We start from the raw sequence: 21,013 nt of genomic DNA on the forward strand, positions 1-21,013 counted from the left end.
ATGGAACACTTTCCAACGGTAGAAGTTACTGGAGAGGGACTGTTAAAAATAACTGTCAGCTGTAGTCCGTATAGATGACGGGAATGTCTACGACGTTTCAAAATTCACCGGAAAGAGAAGATATATACAAAAGTTCCCAAGTTTTTGTTACGTTCTTAGGTTAGTACTGATTGAATCTTGCATAACGAAGATTTATTAACCTGAACCGGGGAGTTGGGTAGTGAAACAGATCTGTTCCTTGAATTATACCTATGTTACTGTGTGATAAATATTTGTTGTAAAAACTTCACAACTGTGGATGTGATGTCCATGGGAGTTGGAACGCTTCTCAAAAATTACAGTTGACTAGAATTTTCCTGATTTTACATCTTTCTCATATACAAACCTATACAAATATAGTTTATTATGCAAAACTGTACATAAGATTAAAAGAAACATTGTACAAGAATACAAATGAGACAACATACTATAGGCTTAAGTGATTACACACACACACACATTATATATATATAAACAAATACGCAATATATTTAATAAATGAGGTTTAATATAGGAGAGAAATGAAGGAGGATATTATTTAATGTTCTTCCTGTTTACTAACATATATCGTTATTGATATTATTTTTAATTAATGTTCTGAATTGTTGCTTGTTGTGTCTTTTCTGTGAGTAATCTTGAATTCTAGGTAATTTAACCGGGCGTCCATACGCATTAAACAACACGAATAAGACATCAGGAAATTTTGAGAACATATTATCCTTTTCTTCTTCACACCAGTGATATATTACTAAAAACTCAAAACCACAAAATTGCCTTTAAACTTTAAATGTTATAAGGCTAAATACAATGTTCGCTATAAAATGACTGAGATCGTAAAGGGACTGAGTTAAAAGAGTTCGTTCATGGCAAGAAGCCCTGGACGGAGCGTAATGTTCAGGTGAATGGAAAGACATAGTCTAGCCAGCAGTTCACTGTAGAGCTCTGAGGTGGTGGTGTTGCTCTTCTGTTCAGTGTTCGGTGCTATGATTTCGCTGTTTAGCGACTTTTAAAACTGAAAGAAATTGTAATTAGAGACCCTTTATATACTGAGTGATTACGTAAAAGGATTTGGGGTGTATGCTTTGAGAGGGCGACCTACATAATACTTCAAGATGGCTCGGAGTGAGTCGAGTTGGTTGACATGTTTCTTAATCCGAAAACTAAGCATGTTTCTTGTCTTCATTTTGTATATTTAGTGTCAAATTACAACTACAGTATAAACAACTCTGTAAACATTGAAAGTTGGGCATACTTGCAAGTACAGTTGCTTTTCACCTTTGTGTTGTCGCCTCTAGATAAAAGTTATGTTCATGTATTTTATCTAATTCTTATACCTTTACATGCCTATTTTCATTGCAAAACTTAGCTAAATTAGTTTTATAGGAAAGTGAAAAACCAGTTTGGGAGATAAACTTGTTTTATGAACGTGTCTTATAAACTAAAACTTAAAAGTTGTACAACAATATTTCAAGTCTGGTTTCACCATAATAAATAGGCAGGTATTGAAATCCTTTATTATAGTAGTTATATATCAGGATTAGGAAAGCCCGAATATAAAAAAAAAAAAATCCAATGTAGCAGCAAAAAGAATGACGGGTGAGGTTGGTGAGTGGGTAGCCTGCTTGTGGGGTCTTAATGGGGGGGGGGGGACCACCTGTTCTGCTTACCTACACAGGTATACCTGGAGTGGGTTTCAGGGGTCAACGCCCCCGAAGCCCGGACTGTGACCAGGCCTGTACATATCTAATGTATGTAGATTCTACATTAATTCTTACTTTAGGAATTAGTTTCTTTGATACTGTACGGGGAAGTTCAGCCTTTATGACGCACGTGCAGGCTGTTTTAAACCTAATTATATACGCCACTATTGTCTGAAGAAACAGATAAACGAGTGGTTTACACTTGTGATGGCTGCCTTGTGCATAAAGCAACACAAGTCGAGCTTGGTGATAACATCGACGTTGACACTTGATATTTGCTATTGGTACAGAATATTACTCTAAAGTCTGTTTGTGTGAAGATGACAAAACATAAGAATAGAGGAACATTGCAGTATACCTGCTGGTTTCGTGGTAGGCATGTCTGTCTTACACAACCATTTTTGACTGGCTATTATTTGAAGCTTCCCAAGATATTAGGGTAATTATGGGGATCCGATCCTTGTGTTAGGTTAGTTAAGTCATGGACATTATTGTTGTGCAGTTTTAATAAGCGTACTTTAACCAAACTAAACCTAACACAATAACCGAACCTAATCTTGCTCTGCCAGCGGTAGATATGGGACTAGGGCACTTTGTTGACATTCATTCATTTAGTCTTTGTTTATATTTTCTGTCTTGTGGCTTAGCGCTTCTTTTTGATTATAATAATAATAATAATATATTTTCTGTGATTGGCCAGGAGCATAAATACGAACCATTGACTGGCATAACGTACTGCACGTCCTAAAAGTTTTTATTAGCATCTCCCAAAATGGTTTGTACGATAAATAATTTGTACTGGTATAAGTAGCATACTTGTATTTTAATAAAGAAAATAAAGCGTGATATTTCAAAAGGACCCGATCTCCATATCAGCCGTTATTAGCGTATAATGTATTACTTGAGTATGTTCCACTTGCGATTTTCTATATCTTTTCTGAATTTATTCAACTTCAGTCCATTTAGTTTTATTAAGATTAGATATCCTGTTTCTACCCACTTTATTATACTTATTTTTCATCTTTTTTTTCAACTCATTATTATGCCTTTCTAGCTTGTACGTTCTGGGTGGGGGTGGGGGGGGATATCTTAAGTAAGATTCCTAGTGCAGAGGATTATTTTCAACATTCTCTTGTTTCCCAACGCATTATGTCCATTCTTATAAATCCTTTGCGATGACATATCCAGAAGATTAAGTTACCGATCCATCCAACCGGTCTTGCTGCATCGTAGAACGGAGAAAAATTATCGTTGAGAATAACTTCCCTCGAAATTATTTATCAAGTGTCTTCGTATAAATCAATGCGAAAGATGTCTTTCTGACATCCATCTTTAAGCAAAATTTCTAAAGCCATACAATTCTCGGCCCAGTGCCACTCATTTCTGTGGCATTATTCATAATATATAAATTGATTAATCTTTGTGTTTTTAATTTTTGGCTCCCCTTAAACTTTGGCGCCTAGAGCCAGTGCCACGACGGCTCACCCCGTATCCGTTCTGTAATATGGAAACCCAGGGGTTCGCCTTGTAAGCTGAATGAGGCCTCACCTATGATGTATATTATTGTACAAGCTTAAACCTTGTTATTTTAACCGAGGGGAGTAACGTTGCATCATGGAGGCTTTGAAGGGACTTGAGCTAGAGCACGTGACAGCCATGCTGATGTGGGATTCGTCTGTAAAAACCTGCATTTGTGGCCACAGTGGAGCCCATGCTAACCTCCCTGTGGTGTATAGAAATATTACTTCTTTGATTAATTATTAGAGCCAGCTGGTCCAGTGGTTAACATACTAGCCTGCGAGTTTTAGGACTCGCCTGCCATGGGGTTCGAGTGCCACCTGTTCTGCGATTTGATTGCAATCGTGTTATTGCGGCTTTGAGAGTCAGGAGAACCTTTATTAGAGATGCACAACGTTTCGTTCAAATGAACCGATCTTTAAGATCACTGCACGTGAACAAAACTTTGTATACATCCCGTGAAAGTTCTGTTTTCGTGAGTGTTTTCATTGAAGTATTTTAATCCTGGGCAGGCGCTAAACTAATAAATGTCATGTAGATCCTTGAGAATGGAAGGTAATAAGGTTTAGGTAAAGGATAGGTAGCTCCCATTCCTTCAGCATCACTCTGTGGCCAACACTGGTTTAGATATTTCAAATGTAAATCTATATTTTCATCATTATATTTGTTATACAATATCGACAGGTAGATAAGACACATGTGGAACACTTTGCGTGTGTCTTATCAGTTCTTTCAGTATCAAGTCATCCCCTTGATTTGGCACCCAAAGACCCAGGATGGGACTTGGGTTAGAATTTGGGGTGGGGGTGGTTGGTGTTGGGAAGTGAACTGAAAACCCATACGCCCTTCAGATCAAAAATCTGGCCGCCTAGGGCGGAGAGGGAAGGAATCATGGGATCTGGCGGACTGATTCTGTAGGGACTCTTTAGGATTACGATTTGCTAAAAGATACGTGTTTTCCTGCTTGAACACTTCGAAGAACTGGTGTAGTATATGTATAATGCATGTACTGTACTGATAAAATACACTCGGGGAAAACAAAAGCTGTGAGAAACTTTTTTTTTTGTCGTATTACATAGTAATCCCCCCCCCCCCCCACCTGAGTCACCTGCATAGCACATGCAGCCTTGCAAGGATATCCTCGTCAAGTTTTACTTAAAATTACCAACATTAGGGGCGAGAATCTAATGAGGCATAATTAAGAGTTCAGTGACAGGTTTGTTTAGAGTTTTTACTCATGTGAGTTTTGTAAAGCATTTATAAAAAAAAAGTTGATGAATGTGAGACTTGTGTAAGACTTGGATATTTTTATTTTGAAAGCGTTTCGCCAGGCAGTGGCTTCCTCAGTCCGATACAGAGAGAAATGTTGGAAGATGAGGGAGTTTGAGATAATCAGTCCACAGCCTTGGAGTAGATCGCTGGGAAGACCTACTTCCACTAGTGGGTACCGCCTACCTCTGATTGTCTTAAACTGCTGAACCTCATCTGACTAGTGTTTATAAGGGTCAATTTCCTGCTGCTGCTGCTTCAGATTCAAACAGACTGAAGTATTGAGCACCTTCAGAGCTGTGGGTTGATTACCTCATCTTTCACTGTCTTCCATATTTAATCGCTGTATTGAATTTAAAAGATCACAGATTGGCGAAACGTCTTTAAAATAAAGATACCCAGGTGTTGCACATGTCTAATTCATATGTTTATTGGTTTTTAATATCATTAATGCATTAATTCTAGAAACTGAAATTCTCCCTATGAGAGCAAGGGATTCGGCAGACGGTCTAAAAATATCTCGTGTCACACAAGGTTCCGGTAGTACATTCTTAATGTACTACCGCAAGTGTAGAATGGCCAAAACTTTTCAGTACCTTCCCTTTATATACAAGAGGAATTACCAACAGATACCTTAGCTGTCTTTAAGCAAGCACTTCAATAGTTCAAATTGGTTCCTGATCAGCTAGGCTGTGGCGCGTACTTTTGACTTCATATGGCGTATAGCAAAAGCTTGATTGATTAGACCGTCAAGTAAGGGGCCTGGTCTGGGACCGGGCCGTAGGGTTAATGATGACCACCTTTGACTAAAGGTAAGCCAGAAGTGATCTACTTCATAAGATGTCTCTTAGTGCTGGCTCGTGTATCTCGCATGCATTGTCAGTGCGGCGTGCTTGTTTAAGATTATGGATAATAGTGTCTAGGCCTCTTGCTATTTACACCACAGATCTTGTTGCAACTTCTACATGAAATAACACTCAAATGTGGAGGTTGTAAAAGTTAGCCGAACCTCTTGCCCGAAAACTTTTAGGACTTTTACGAATTAGTGATCTGATGTGCACTTACTCCTCTTCACGGCTACTCGTTATTATTTATATATCCACCCTTCCCTTGCCAGCTTTATCTGTCTGAACCAGTCTACCGCGAGGGTTCCATATAACTGCATTTCCCTTTACCACTTGTTCACCATAAACTGCGTCATTCAGTTTTCCTACTCCATTAACTTTTTCAAACCATTCTGAAGTTGTATGGTAACTCCAGTTATTACTCTACCTCTTTTTGTCATTTTATCTCTTCCCATTACTTTTTATTCTGTCAAGGTCATTAATGGAGATTACGAACAAAGGCCAAAAACAGGTTCCTGTGGAACGCCACTTGTGACTGGACCCTCTTTAGATTTCGCCGTACTTATGTCTATTAGTTGATCGATCTATATTTTTTCCACAACTTATAGTGGTCACTTTCTAATTTTGGGGGTCTGTATATAAAGTCGCTATTTAATAATGGTCCAGGATGGACCGAGGCGTAGTCTCCAAATTGTGGGTTAGTTGTGAATTATTTTAGCTTCGATATTCAATTGTTCAAAAATAATATATATGTATTCTTAGGAACACTTGAGTTATTGTCAGTGTGATGTTGGAATTTGAGCGACCTAACCAAACTAAGAACCCATCAACAATTTTGTTTACTATAAAACAGATATTTACACTTGGACTTAAGCTAATGCTCTTAAGATTTGTATTTTAATATTGTGATCTATCTCAACTGACAGTAAATTAGTCACGATAGCAGCACATTGATGATAGCAAATTAAAAAATCATTGGTAATGTCATCGAATTAATATTGATGTTAGCAACCGTTGATGTTAAACGCAATGAATGACCAAATGGTCCTTTTGCTATGCTAGTGATAAAACTGCATCTCCTTTCTCTTTGCCTAGACCCGATTTAAGTGGTTATGCTTGAGCTGATGCGGTGGACGTAATAGTGGTGGTGGTGGTGGTTTTGGGGAAGTGTTAGTGCTCGCAGCAAAGTGAATGCTCTAGGCGTTGGGTGTGGCCAGCTTTAAGAGAGGCTGCCAGTCTATTGCCTTATTTACCAGTAATTCCTGTGCTCGACTTTATTTGCACAATTCTTTTTCTGTGTATGAATTTTTCTCCAGAGGCGAATAACCATATATTTTACGTATCAAAAAGCTACAGGTATTAACTTTGACAGGTATTAGTCAATGATAAAAAGCCATGCATCTAATTTAGTAAATAAAATGGAGTTCCCATTCTTGGTCAAGAGAAGTGTGTTCCTTGAAACGTGTTTTTTTTTTTTTAACATCGAGGGAAATGCCTTGATGCTGGTAAGTTCTTGATCAGAAGAATTAGAGCAACCCTCTTCCTCTCATTAAACCTGATCATCTTTCATTTATCAGGTGTCGTATGACTACGGTTTAGCAAGGCTTCACAGTGAATATAAAAAAAATGGTGTTGAAAACAGGCGTCACTCCAGGCATCCCCTCCCCCTTCCCCTCGGCTCGCACACGCATATTACTCATATACATAGATAAGAACATAAAGAAGGGACACTGCAGCAGGCCTAATGGCCCATGCGAGGCAAGTCCCAGTCTCCCACCGGCTTAAGCCTAGTCAGGTCAAGTTACATCCACATTAGGAGCACAGCATCAGACTTACTAGCACACGCTAGTCAGGTTCAACTCGCCCACCCACACCCACTCGTGTATTTATCTAATCTATTTTTAAAACTACACAACGTTTTAGCTTCTGTCCCTTAACTCGATCGCTAGCGCACTCAGCTCACGCACTGAGGTCCGGGGTTCGAATCTCCTCGGTTACGGCTGGAAAACATAAGAACATTAGGGACGTGTTTCCATAAGACACCCGCTCTCCCTGTCCCTGTTCACGCATCAGTTTAAAATGGGTACCTGGGTGTTAGTCAACTGGTGTGGGTGGCATCCTGGAACAAAACTGACCTAATATGCCCGAAATGCTCAGCACAAGCAACTTTTAATGGCCCTCGAGTAGTGGATAGGCTTCAAATCCAATTAACCAACCAGCCACACCTCATCCTCATACCCGCTGTCTGGAAAATTACAGTACATCAGGTGATTATTAGTGTTATATTTACGGGGAAGAGCTGAACGCGTACGGGTTGTACAGTGCCCAGGGAATATGAGGCAATTAGGTTTGATGAGAAGGGGAGAGTAACTGTTATTTAGATGTTGTTGCTGTTGGGGTTTATAGGGCCACGGTTATTTAGATCAGAGCTTATAAACAACCTAGAGAACGAGTCTATACAGGCTAGCGATCGAGCTTATAAACAAAATCTAGAGAACGAGTCTATACAGGCTAGCGATCGAGCTTTTAAAGAAAGACTAGAGAGTAATAGGTTACGGAGAACAGCGGGGCAAATAATAAAAAAGAAGCGCTAAGCCTCTTTTACTCCTGTATACTCTCTCTAGAAAGGCTAGAGAGAGAGTATACAGGATAGCGATCGAACTTATAAACAAGAACTAGAGAATGATCTTATAAACAAAAAACTAAAGACAGTCTATGCAGGCTAGCGATCGAGTTTATAAGCAAATTATTTACCCTAACTTTATTCCAGAAAAATTTTATTTTCAATTAAAATAATTTTTTTTACCACATCGGCCACCCCCACCAAGGTAGGTTGACCCAAAAAAGGAGACACATTCACCACTACTCGTGCAATGGCTGGCTTATCAGGAGTATGTGGCCATCGCTGTTTAAAATGACCATCTGACCTGCAGCACCCCAGCTTCTCCGGATTTCAAGCACGAAGATACTGAGAGACAACACAATAAGTGTCAGGGGCCCAAGACTGTTCAACTGCCTCCCAGCATACATAAGGGAGATTACCAATAGACCCCTGGCTGTCTTCGAGAAGGCTCTGGACAGGCACCTAAAGTCAGTACTTGATCAGCCGGGCTCTGGTTCGTACGTTGGTTTACGTGAGGCCAGCAGTAACAGCCTGGTTGATCAGACCCTGTTCCCCGCAGCCCGGTCTCAGACAGGGCTGTGGGGGCGTTGACCCCCCGAAACCCTCTCCAGGTATACCCAGTTGCGCAAGTCTCATCCTTCAGTTTTGAGACGCTCAAATCCTCCCCTCTGGAATTACCAATCATTTCACGATCAGCCACTAGATTACATTTCTTTCCCATTCTGATGTTCGGTCTGAACAACTGAACTTTTTTTTACCATGTCTGCATGCTTGTAGGCATTGAGGTGGTGCCACGTGATTGGCTGATAAGATATTTACATTAACGATCAGATGTATCTTAAGTGGCTACCGAGTGTATAATGCATATATTATATATATACATGTAAAGTACCAAGCTCACGCGCGCTGAAATAAGTAGTCGAGATTAATTCTTAAATATGGGATTTCTCAGCTTTTATGGAAAATGTATGGCTTAAAATTTCGTCGAACATAATAAATTGAAAATACCATATGGTCTTTTACCTTTGAATTGAAGATCATTGTTCTCTGGAAATGAAATTTTATGAAGTAGTGTAGAGAGGCGTTACGGTGTGCAATTTGGTTGTAGCGGTAGGTTGGTCACTTAGATGGATAAACAATAACTGGGGTTTCACTTGTATTGTTGCTGTCCAGTCATCAGCAACTCTCGGTATCTAGTGATAACGCCATTGTCAGCTGCTAATTATTTCCTTTTAACTTTATAGGTTGTCTTAATGTTGAGAGAACTGTGCTAAGTAGCCAGCTGATAAATGAGAGATACACATCCCACCCCAAGCAACCGCAGGCCAGGGGAGAACGCCTTAAGTTAGTTTACTTTACCAGGTGCTTGTCTGGTCAACCAGGCTGTTGCTGCTGGTGGCCCAATGATCCACATACCTATCACTATGCATTAAAGTAATTGACCCACCCTATCAGCCTGGCCCAAAGCCAGGTTCCGTGAATAGAAAAACTCGAAACTCGTCAACGATATTTCAAAAGTATGTGTCAGCGGCATAATACTGCATCAACTTATGCTTTATTAAACCCTTTAATATTTTTATATAAAGCTCTGAGCGGGTGATTCGAACAAGACCCATGTCATGAGATTTTTTTCCCTGCCGTATATAAAGTATAGTAAGCGAGCGATCCCGGCCATACTCAGTATTGTCAGGCGTAGTGACTTGAAATTGTTCAGAGCAATTGGTATAAATTGCGGGCTTGACAAATTAAGGAAAATAGTACCTTCATTAAAAAAAATGAAAATTAAGTAGCAAGCATTACATTCATGAAATGGAAGGGCTCTGGTGACCTGGTGGTTAACGCTCTCGCTTCACACGGTGAGGGCCTGGGTTCGATTCCCAGCCAGAGTAGAAACATTGGACGTGTTTCTTTCCACCTGTTGTCTATGTTCCCCATCAGTAAAATGGGTACCTGGGTGTTAGTCGACTGGTGTGGGTCGCATCCTGGGACACTGACCTAAGGAGGCCTGGTCACAGACCGGGCCGCGGGGGCGTTGACCCCCGGAACTCTCTCCAGATTATATCTTTTCAACGGTGGCATTAAGTAGGGAGGCCAGTTGAGAGGGGCTCATACTCGCTTTTAAAAGCCTTTAAGTAGCTTGGGTAACGTCATTGAAGGGACTACCACCAACAGTCAGCAAATTTTACCTTCGTGGCCTAGCACTAGCTCTATCACAAATGCAACATACAACACGTTTCATTGGAGGGCCAAGACCTCCGAGGACTGGTCGCTTCCTTTCAGAGCAGCCACCTTACGGTCAGAGCACGAACTTTGAGTGCCCATTAGGCTAATTTTCCCTACTAGGTGGAACATCCGATGCTTTGCCCTTCCTGAAAACAGAGGCCCGGCACTCCTGAGATTATATAGAGGACTTTACGTTCTTTTTTCCGATCTTTTAGATTAATGCTCTAAGATGACATAAAATCAATATAAATGCCAGAGAATAGCGTGCTTGTGTTGAAATTAAATGAATCAGAACTAGGATCTGCGAAAAAAATAAACTCGGGATGATGGTGATCTGCGAGATAATTATATTTAGGGAAACAGGGGGAGACCCATAGGGGTCATACAGTGCCTGAGGGATGGGACACAATCAGGTCCGATTCAAAGGAGAGGAGGCCGTTTCTAATTCCTTGGTTCTGTAGCTTTTCACCAGCTTCAAGGAACCTCCCTTGAGGATTGTGATCTTTAAGAGAAAGCTTCCACATCGTCATGATCCCAGTACAATGCTAGATGACCATAACTCTGAGAAAGCTCATTTTCTACTGCCCGCAATGTTGCACCTGAGTGAGCACGCCAATTTAACCTTGTGAAAAAATTGTGCTAAATGTCTTCATAACTTTCCCGCTCTCCCTCGTTATATGAACTCGGGCACTTCAGTCTTAGAATCACTGTCATACTGAAGATCTGTCTTCAAAACTGTAAGATAGTAGTTTTTCATGCAAAACTACTTTGTTCCCACCTGGTATATATCTACTTTATACTCCTTTTGTATCTGTATCCACTTTGTAGGTATCCATCCACTCAGTATCGGTAAATAATATTGCTGAATGAATTTGAGTGATGATAATGACTAATAACCTATATACAGTGCTCGTCATGTAAAGTATGCCAGTTATAATGGCCTGGAAACTCGAAAGGGAACGTCTCAGGATTCCCTTTGGCTACTGGCTGTATCCAAAGTGCCGTCTGGGTTTGACTGATGAAGATTGGTTCCCTTGCATCATGTGATCTTAAGGGTGGAGTTTTTCTGGACTTTTTTTTTTTTTCGAAATATATACATGAGCAAATCGCTGACAATAGAGTTGGGGAGACAATAGGCTTACAAAAGACTGGCCATCAAACGAAGGAAATAGTAGAAGCCAGCGATGTGTTTGAGCGTCCAGAGAGGACCTGGTTCCTTGAGGACAGTGTTGATATGCCCACACCAAAAGAACGCGTCCAGGGAAGCCTAGAAAAACGTCCTCACTAACTGTACTAACATACCCAGAAGTGGTCAGTTATTTCCCAGAATCTTTCACCTAGTGTAGTGCAGCGTTTTTATGCAAAGAGCCACATCACGAAATCTGTTATTCCGCGGCTTCGTGACTGAAGTATCCTTGTTCGTTGACTGGCAAGGAACCCCCGCGCTCAGTATTGCTATTAATTGACACATTGGTAATGCACATTTTTGTAACATAAATAAAAGACCTTTAAAACATCTCTTTCATAACTTATCAATTTATCCTAAAAAATTAAATTTATGAATTTGATCCTATAAATTGTAAATGGAGAACCCTCCAGCGACCTCCTTATCAGTCATTTTTGGCCAATGCCAGTAATCCTGGAAATAAATGGTATAAAATACCGACACAATGGCAATATAAACACAAATGCAGTATAATGTGATCCTTTATTGACTACGTTTCGCCCACACAGTGGGCTTTTTCAAGTCACAAACAGAACTACCTGGGGTGGAAGGAACGCGAGTATTTATAGTCCGGCTGAGGTCAGGTGAAGAATGCTGCATCTGATGATGTACCGAGTTGGGTTGTAGAGTCTAAAAACTTGGGTAGCTTGGAAAGGAGACTGGACAAGTTTGTGAGCAGACCTTCTACAGTGTTCTTATGTGGGATAGCACTATCCCACATAAGAACACTGTAGAAGGTCTGCTCACAAACTTGTCCAGTCTCCTTTCCAAGCTACCCAAGTTTTTAGACTCTACAACCCAACTCGGTACATCATCAGATGCAGCATTCTTCACCTGACCTCAGCCGGACTATAAATACTCGCGTTCCTTCCACCCCAGGTAGTTCTGTTTGTGACTTGAAAAAGCCCACTGTGTGGGCGAAACGTAGTCAATAAAGGATCACATTATACTGCATTTGTGTTTATATTGCCAGTAATCCTGATGAATTTGCAGTGACCAGACATAATTCCCTGACTGGAGAAAACAGGTTTATACTTTTGAACAATCTATAATAATTTACATGTAGAAGCAGTTATTGCTAAATATGATATATATTCATTTTCGTTGCAGTCATCTTGGTTCTCTGCAAATTGTCACTTGCTCAAACAGGGAAAAAGCTTTAGACTCGCTAGAGACTGGGTAATGGTGCAAAAGATTGTATTGAAGGTTACTGCAGTGAATGTGCTGAATAGTATTCACCAGTAATACCAGCGAAGAGAAAATGAAGTATAAAGATAATACCACTGAGTATCGGAAAGGCAAATATAGGCTTTTTCTTAGAATTTTATATAAATTTACGGATATAATATACATAGACCCATTATTCTTGTATTTACCTGCTGTATAGTCCTTGTGGCCTAGCGCTTCTTTTTGATTATAACAATAATCTTGTATTTACCTTCATTTTAGAAAATTGGGTGTTATGACATTGAGATGCGAACAAGCTACCCTGAAGTTCACAATTTTCTTATCTCCATTAAGACACCTAATCACACCAGCTATAGAACACGATCGAGGTAATCCACAGGTATACCTGTAGTAGATTCCAGGGATCATAGTCTCCCTCCTCCTAGCTGTGTGTCTGACCGTGCATCCTGGTTGAGGGCCTGATCAGTCATTCTATTCTGTTCGTGCTAACAGCACGCAGTCCAACGTAGACACCATAACCCAGTACTTCCAAAGGAAGATGGAAGTTTTTAATTATAATATTAATAATGACACTTTAAAAAATACATTTTGGCCCTCACACATTGAAAGAAGTTAACCTGACGCACATAAAAAACAAGTGATGATGTGTTCTAGGCTAGGTTGAGAAGTTCTTGCACCTGCTGGGTCAATGTTTGTGTGAGAGCAGGTGCTAGAGGCGTGACTGCCATGGGTAACAGGATCAGGTTGCGACGGACTCAAGGTCACCTCCCTCTGCGTCTTTCTTATACATTCTCATTGCAACATTTCTCAGTGCCGGTCATACCCCTCAAGGGAAGTTTCTTGATGCTCATGAGGCGCTCTTGATCAAAGATGAGACTTGTCCTCTAATTGCCTCCCATTACCAATACACTCCTACGGGTTTAGCGCTTCTCCCTAAATAATATAATAACCAAGGCCTGCCAAAGATTCACCTCCTATTTGCAGCATACTACAGACGGTTATTATTTATATAGCCAGCAAAAATTCGCGTGTGCAGGTAATTGGGCGAGAAAATAATTTAGGAATGTCATTTCCTGTTTGAAATTAAAGCACATTTATCCTAGTAGTATCCAGTCTTCGTGTAGAATTTCATTATATAATTTTTCAGTAGCTGCCGTACATTTTACCTTTGATCCCATTTTTGCTTCCTACCATTATATTTCTAAAGAAAAACTTTTTAGTACCGTATCTTTTCTGTAGTTTTTCATCATCATTTGTCTTTAAGAATGTAATATCTTTAGCCTGGAATCTCTGTTTTAATGGTGTACAGTTTTACATGTACCATGTTTTGTGTTTTAACGTGAAATTATCTTGCCACTAGACGTTTGATTTCTATGTATATAACTTTGTAACTCGCCTAATGACCATATGTACAATTACTGCACTGTTATTGCCTTATTAATCTTAAGTTTGCCCGAAATGCTCTGCATATAAAGGGGCTTTTGGCATATACACCTAATTGTTATGCTCCGCTATACAAACATGTATCATGCTGAAATGAAATTATTATTGGATAACCTTTTAGACCTAGCGCTCTCCACAACACAGTCAGGTTGTTGATTGCTGTCCTGTTTACTACCAGAATATGCTGTCTATTTTTCATAGGTTCATTGCTATAATATTTCCTCTCCAGGCCTGGGTGCTTATGTGGGGAAGACGGTACTAGTGGTGTGGGCGTGCATGAGTGGGTGTGCGTGGGCGTTCTCTCAGGGCGCGCCTGACACTGCCTGCGCCAACAGAAGGCCCATCCATGGCGCAGACCCGCAGAACAGTCCTTCGCCTTATACCATAACACCGGGATCTGCACAGGTTCTGGCAGGCGAGAAGATGCTGGTGACTCTACAGGCACCTGGAAACACTAACTTTAAGGGATTCGTAATACAGGCATTGGCGTCTGACACCCGGAAGGTAACGGGTACGTTCTTCACCACTGACCACAAGTACCTCAACTGTGACAACGGAATGAACGTAAGTACCTCATAATACGAATTTTAAATAAAAATTTGCTTCTGGCAATGTGTATAAACGTATAAACTTGCAGTTGCTTCCTACTGCTTCCCCGCCGTAGTGCCAGCAGCACCTCTCGGGCTATCTTATGACAGACCCGTGTCAGGTGAGTTTCTTTGGCAAACGAATTAAAAAAAAAGCTTGCTTCAGTGAATCATGGTTGTTCACATGGTGCGTCCAGGGGTGTGGGACATTTATATATGGGAGGAAGAGGGGGACACTGAAGCGTTGGCTATTTTGTTTCCTCACGCCATCATGACTTCTCAGGTTGTGGGGGCTCGCGTACGATGACTCGTCTCATGTGCTTGTCATATCTATTTTAATACATGCAGCCTCAATACTTTTCCCTCCCAGTGCGTTTTACTTTTTTACTATACTACTATACATAAATAACCCGCACATAGAGAGGAGCTCCTCTCTCGTATGGGAGGATTATTTGTGTATTGTTCCAGTCACGGTATTGTACCTTTTTCTTTGCTGCTACCATACATCATTAATAAGAAAATGACGCGAGGGGGGCGGAAGGAATGGGGGGGGATTCCTCGGTGACTTAAATGCCGTTTTAAGCAGTAATCTAGGGTGAAATAAACAGGTAAGTTTATTTAGGCTTTGGGTACATGTTAATTTCTTTTAGTATGCTTTTAAGGGCACACATGTTTCGGGTACAAAACGTACATTACATTATGTAGTTAACCTAAGATAATCCAGTGAAATCAAATACTGTGACTGATTGACTTTCATTGGGGTCCCTAATTGTTGTATGAGCAACCTTCTCGAGGTGCGGTAGATAAGACGAATGTGGAGAGAGTAGTTGTGTAGCGGATAGATATGAAACAGTGGCGTGACAGATAATATTCATATTTATATTTAATAAAATATGTAAAAGATAAACATTGGCTCAACAGTTTAAATTTCGGCTGTTTCCTGCTCATTGGGCTTGATTTGTGGTAAAGACCATCCATCCTTGCTATACATCTATCATTCAAACCTACCGCTCAGCCTATCCGCAGCAAGGTTCCCTAGATTATAGGATAGACTAAGTTATTCTTACCTGCCATCTTTTATTTTTATTACGTGTGAAATACCAAAGGTCGACATGATGGACGCACAGCAAATATTTTTTGGATGTGATCCAGATTGGTTAACCAATCAGGGTTCAAGGTGTTGACTTGTGAATGTCCATGTGTATTTTCGTTGACGCTTGAGGGCGTGCGCGTTTAGAGGCTTGTGTATTATTTTGATCATATCTATTGTTTTAAATTAAATTTAGAGTACTTTAAGCCTATAGGTCAAGATTTTTGTAATGTTCTAGTTGTAGAAACCTTAATTGTAGCAATTGTTAGGTTATCTTTGTTATTGGTTCCTGGGATTATCTCCCTTAGTGACCCGGTCTCAGACCAGGCCTAAATTGGAATGGAAATATTCTTTCAATAAAGAACAAAAAGGCACAATACCGTGACTGGAACAATTCCAAAATAACACGCACATGGGAGAGAAAAAAAGCTTAGATCATTTATAAGTCACACTAGCACACTAAATGATGGAATACGGGAAAGTAAAGGTAGGTGTTTACTCAGTATGCACATTTTTGAAAGCTAAGTTTTATCTTGTTAAACTTAGTCGGTGCTGCTGCTGTTGGCGGGTAGGGAGGAGGGAGGCTGGTGTGGGGTCCGTTAGACGAGCAAGTCGACCCTTGCTACTCTACTTCTGCACCGCTGCTTCTATCACGGTTAGCAATTAGTGTTATTGATACTTTAATAGGGTGTTCCCGGTAATGTGTGCAACTAAATAAGCATAAAGGGTCAAAGGCTTTAATACACCCTCTTTAAGTGTAATTGGAATTATCAGTAGACCCGTTTTCAAGAGGGAAGTAGACCCGCTACTGGAAACTGGTCCTGATCATCTAGTCTGCGGTACCTGCGTCGGACGCCAGGTCAAACTTCATCTTGACTGATAACTGAACTGAAGGCTTGGTCAGAAACCGGGCCGTGGGGCGAGTAGGGGGAAGGGATGATTCCCAGACCACCACCAGGCAATACTGGTTAGGGGGTACCTAGTCCAGTGCAGCCCATGTAAATTTTTAGTTTTTGAATTGTATAGTTCATTAATTTGGGCAGATTTTCAGTGGTACAGTCTGACCTGTAAAGAGTTCAGAATTGTGTATATTTATATTTGCACATAATTGGCAACCCTTGGGGGATTGCTCATTTTATTATATTCATGGGGCAGCACTCAACTCGTTGGGGTCATACCTCACCTGGGGAAATGGAGGTAATCTCGTCTGGTCCGAGAAGTGGAGGGTAACTCCATTTCCTCTCAGAATCCACCATAATGGCAGCCTCATTGCAGGTATTAATATTATATATACCGCATTGCACTAACACTTTTTACCTTTCAACATTAGATCCAACGCAGTGTGTGAATAATGGGCCCCCAACACTTGAAGGCTTCCAGTAGGTCTGGAGTTTTCTTACATGGGATATGAATTCCAGCAGGTCTGAAGTTTTGGAAATAAATGGTATAAAATACCGACACAATGGAAATATAAACACATATGCAGTATAATGTGATCCTTTATTGACTACGTTTCGCCCACACAGTGGGCTTTTTCAAGTCATGAACAGAACTAACTAGTTCTGTTTGTGACTTGAAAAAGCCCACTGTGTGGGCGAAACGTAGTCAATAAAGGATCACATTATACTGCATGTGTTTATATTTCCAGGTCTGAAGTTTTCTTGTACAATATACATTCCAGTGTGATTTTATATACTTAATTTTCCTTGTTGATATTTTTTTTTACGGAAGCGAGCATATTGTGTGAAATTGGTAAATTCAAATATTTACGTAAAATATTAATATGCTCGCCCTAAATTATAGAAGATACCTAGATCTAATTAAAAAATACATACAACATTACATTAAATGCATCATCATAGACTAGGATACTAGAGATAATGTTTTCCATAAGTTGATTAGTCAGTCGTTCTCATTAAACATGTTAAGGCAAGACTAGTCGTGTGATTTTATACACTTGACAGCTTCTTTCTAAAAGTGCCGGATGGCAGGATTGTGAGGCCTGGTTGAAAAGGCAGTCAACAGGGAAGCCTGACCTCAGGCCGGGCTGCTCTAACGAAAGAGCCAGCGAATGCGGACAGGAAAAAACGCAGGACTCAGATTAAAGGAGTTACATACACCTTTTTTTTTCTTACCCCGCCCCCCTCTCTTCCTGCTTGATTTGATAGAAATTTTATCAAGCCAGTAGAGCACTTTAGTTACTGAGAATGCCTTAAAGTCTTGAACATGTACTCACTGGAGCGGAGAGATGAATGCTAATATATACCTGGAAAGTACTCGAGGGCCCTATCCCAAATCTGCACACTGCCATAACAGCATACTGGAGTGAGCGATATAGGAGGAAGTGCAAAATAAACCCAGTGAGGAGTAGGGGTGCGGTGGGCACAATAACGGAACACTGTATCAACATTCGTGGCCCCAGGCTATTCAACATCTTACCAGAAGATATCAAACACTGCTGGAACAAGTGTAGAAGCCTTCAAGAGGAAACTGGACCAGTACGTTCACCAGGTGCCACATCAACCAGGCTGTGATGGATATGTGGGGCAGCGGGCCTCCATCAGCAACATCCTGGTTGACCAGGCAAGCACCAGACGAGCCTAGCCCATGGCCAGCCTCCGAGATTAGACTCAAAACTCATCAAAGGTGTCAAATGGACTGTTTTGACTAAGTATGTTGTGTAGCGTCAAGGTGTATGGCAGTGTGAAGTATAGAGTGAAGGTGTATATCAGTTGTGATTTATAGTGTGAAAGTGTAAGATTTCTGTGTCGTATGTGGAGCACTATAGTGAACACTGGTTTTTGAGCGTCTTGATTCTGTACTTCAGTGTTTGCTGTGCATGTTAGGATTTATTAAATGTTTAGAATGTAGTTGATTTCTAATGTGTGTTGGCTATACTGATCACGGGAACTGGTACCAGGGTAGTGGAAAGTGGGAGGGAGTGGAAGGGAACTCCGCGGCAAAACCTTGGAATGGTGAACCTATTTATAAAGGAGAGGGTGTACTGAAGGACATCACGTGGCAGTTTCCTGACACGCCCACAACGAAGATTCACCTGTCTGTTTGTATTGTTGCTTCCTGTTTTATTAGGGATTTTTTTCAGTATCTCGCTAGTTAAGCTGCTATTCGACTTGCAAGTATTTGTAGCTGTATGTATCCTCATATGAAACTGAGGATTAGTCCAGCTAAGATATATCTTAAGAATTAACTACGTTCGGTGTCGGCATCCATATTTGGTTGGAGGGCGTTACGCTGAAAAGTATATGGACAAATATGGAAAGTAAGACTTTATTTGAATAATATTTCCTTTTAAGTAGTTTTTTTTTTTTTAAGGCGTGACTTGAAAATTGTTTACCTATAGCGAAATGTTCCAACAAAGGCTTGCTCTGTTTACTTTTTTTTTTTTTGGGCCATCATCCATAATTCTTTCACCGTTTTTGTACGTGTTCACAGGGACAGAGGCAAGGATTATGATATTTATATGCTTTCAGAGAGCATTTTGGTTAAAAATGTAATGCTGAAATGTTTGACCTGTAACCTGTGGGTGAGAGTAGTTGCATCATATGCTGTGAACTGCTCAGTCACTGCGGTCACTCGCTCCAGCCTAGTTGGGTGTTTCTATCTCCATTATTCAACACGCTTAATATGATGCAAGAAAGTGAGTAATAATTTACTCTCTTGAATTGCTGTAAGAAGCGTCTTCAAACTCCATCTTTCTAATATTGATGACTATCTTGATAGACTGCAATTCAAGGTAATTAGCCTGTAAATAACTTATTGACGAAACTTACGCCACGGAATTGGTATTAATAACACTGAAGTAGCATTCCTATAACAGTGAAATTACTTAAATATGAAATAAGGGTTACATTCAGGTATAGAAAGTTTGGACTCCTAATTGTGGCAGTAAGTGGTTGGAATTTCCTGAAAATGCTTAAAATAAAAACAATGTGAAAATATTTTTTTTCTCAATTCTCTCAGCAGCGCTGTATGACGCTAGTGGGTTTAGCGCTTGGTTTTGATTATAGTCATAATTCCCAATATTCTCTACATACGCCCTAGGGATGCTCTTGAGGTTTCAATTTGTACTTTTAACCTTTTTATAATGTGCGTCACTTGGTATATTTGAATGATTTACGCCGCTACACATTTCCAACCCGTTACACACCCTCCCAAACTCGTCCACTAACATTTGTAACTTTCCTTTAGAATCCCCAAAAGCACAGTATCATCAGCAAAAGCAACTGTGTCAACTCATAATTGAGGTATCTTGCCTCATGGTAACGGCGACTAGGTAAACTCTTAAAATATATTGTAGGGGCCTAACTTGTTTGAAAGCATAAACTTGTGTATGATGTTTCGTAGCTCGGTTGGTAGTGCATTGAGTGTCCATGGTTAGATCCTCGGTACGGGTGGAAACATTGGGTGTGTTTCCGTAAGACATCTGCTGTCTCTTGTTCACCTAGCATCTAGTAGGTACCTGGGTGTTAGCCGACTTTTGTGGGTCTCATCCTGGGTAAAAATTAGCCTAAGTTGCCCGAAATGCTATGCATAGCCAGGGGCTTTCCATAGAGTATGTCATTGATGTTAGGTAGGTTTGTATAAGTTGTATCATGTAATTATTATTATTATTATTATTATTATTATTGTTATTCTTATATTCTTATATTATTCTTATATTCTTATATTATTCTTATATTCTTAGAGTAGACTGTGATGCTGGTTCCAGCGCGTGTAGTGTACCGTTTAGACACAACGCCGTCCCTTGTCTTTGGCATTTTATCTTTTGTACCCAGAAATAATTTTTTGCTGTGTTACTGGCTAGCACACACTTCCTGAGAGACCTAGAATTTGATAACCAGGCGGGGCTGTGGCAATTACAGTATACGATAATTAGTTTACTCAGAGCGGCCTTGTACACTGAACAGTGAATATGGAACCTAAATGTAAACTGAAGGTACCTCGTGTTCTCAGGGTTGAATACAATGCTGGTTTAATTTTATGAGCCGAGGAATATCAAAGACCTAGCCAGAAAAAAAGGGGAAATTATTTATATTCCAGTAACATTCCTGTGGTATTAATGTAGAGACTGAATTGTTCGCTTACATCACTGTTTCAAGCATTTCCTGGTGTTGTAAGATCGCGGCTATGAAAGTTTAATGTATGTAGCAGTGTCGGACTTGAACAGTGCTGGCAATCTGTAAAGCTGTTTACATATTGTGAAGAAATGCTAAACAAATATTTCAGTCACGTACTAAAATTG

At 40.3% G+C, this 21,013-nt stretch overlaps 1 protein-coding gene across 3 annotated transcripts in view; it reads left to right on the plus strand.

Moving 5' to 3' along the window:
- The first annotated feature begins 954 nt into the window (after positions 1-954).
- The window catches only part of LOC128695595 (putative ferric-chelate reductase 1 homolog), a 122,793-nt gene continuing 102,734 nt past the window's right edge, over positions 955-21,013 (plus strand). For 2 of the 3 annotated variants that reach the window (XM_053786306.2, XM_053786308.2), the window contains exons 1-2: positions 956-1,161; positions 14,303-14,637. In XM_053786306.2, the coding sequence (XP_053642281.1) occupies positions 1,152-1,161; positions 14,303-14,637 (345 nt within the window). In that variant the 5' untranslated portion in view covers positions 956-1,151. Of the gene's footprint in view, positions 1,162-14,302; positions 14,638-21,013 lie in introns of all 3 variants that reach the window. The other variant, XM_053786307.2, reaches the window with a different exon arrangement.

The sequence above is a fragment of the Cherax quadricarinatus genome, chromosome 42 (assembly GCF_038502225.1).
Source record: "Cherax quadricarinatus isolate ZL_2023a chromosome 42, ASM3850222v1, whole genome shotgun sequence".
Lineage (NCBI taxonomy): Eukaryota > Metazoa > Arthropoda > Malacostraca > Decapoda > Parastacidae > Cherax > Cherax quadricarinatus.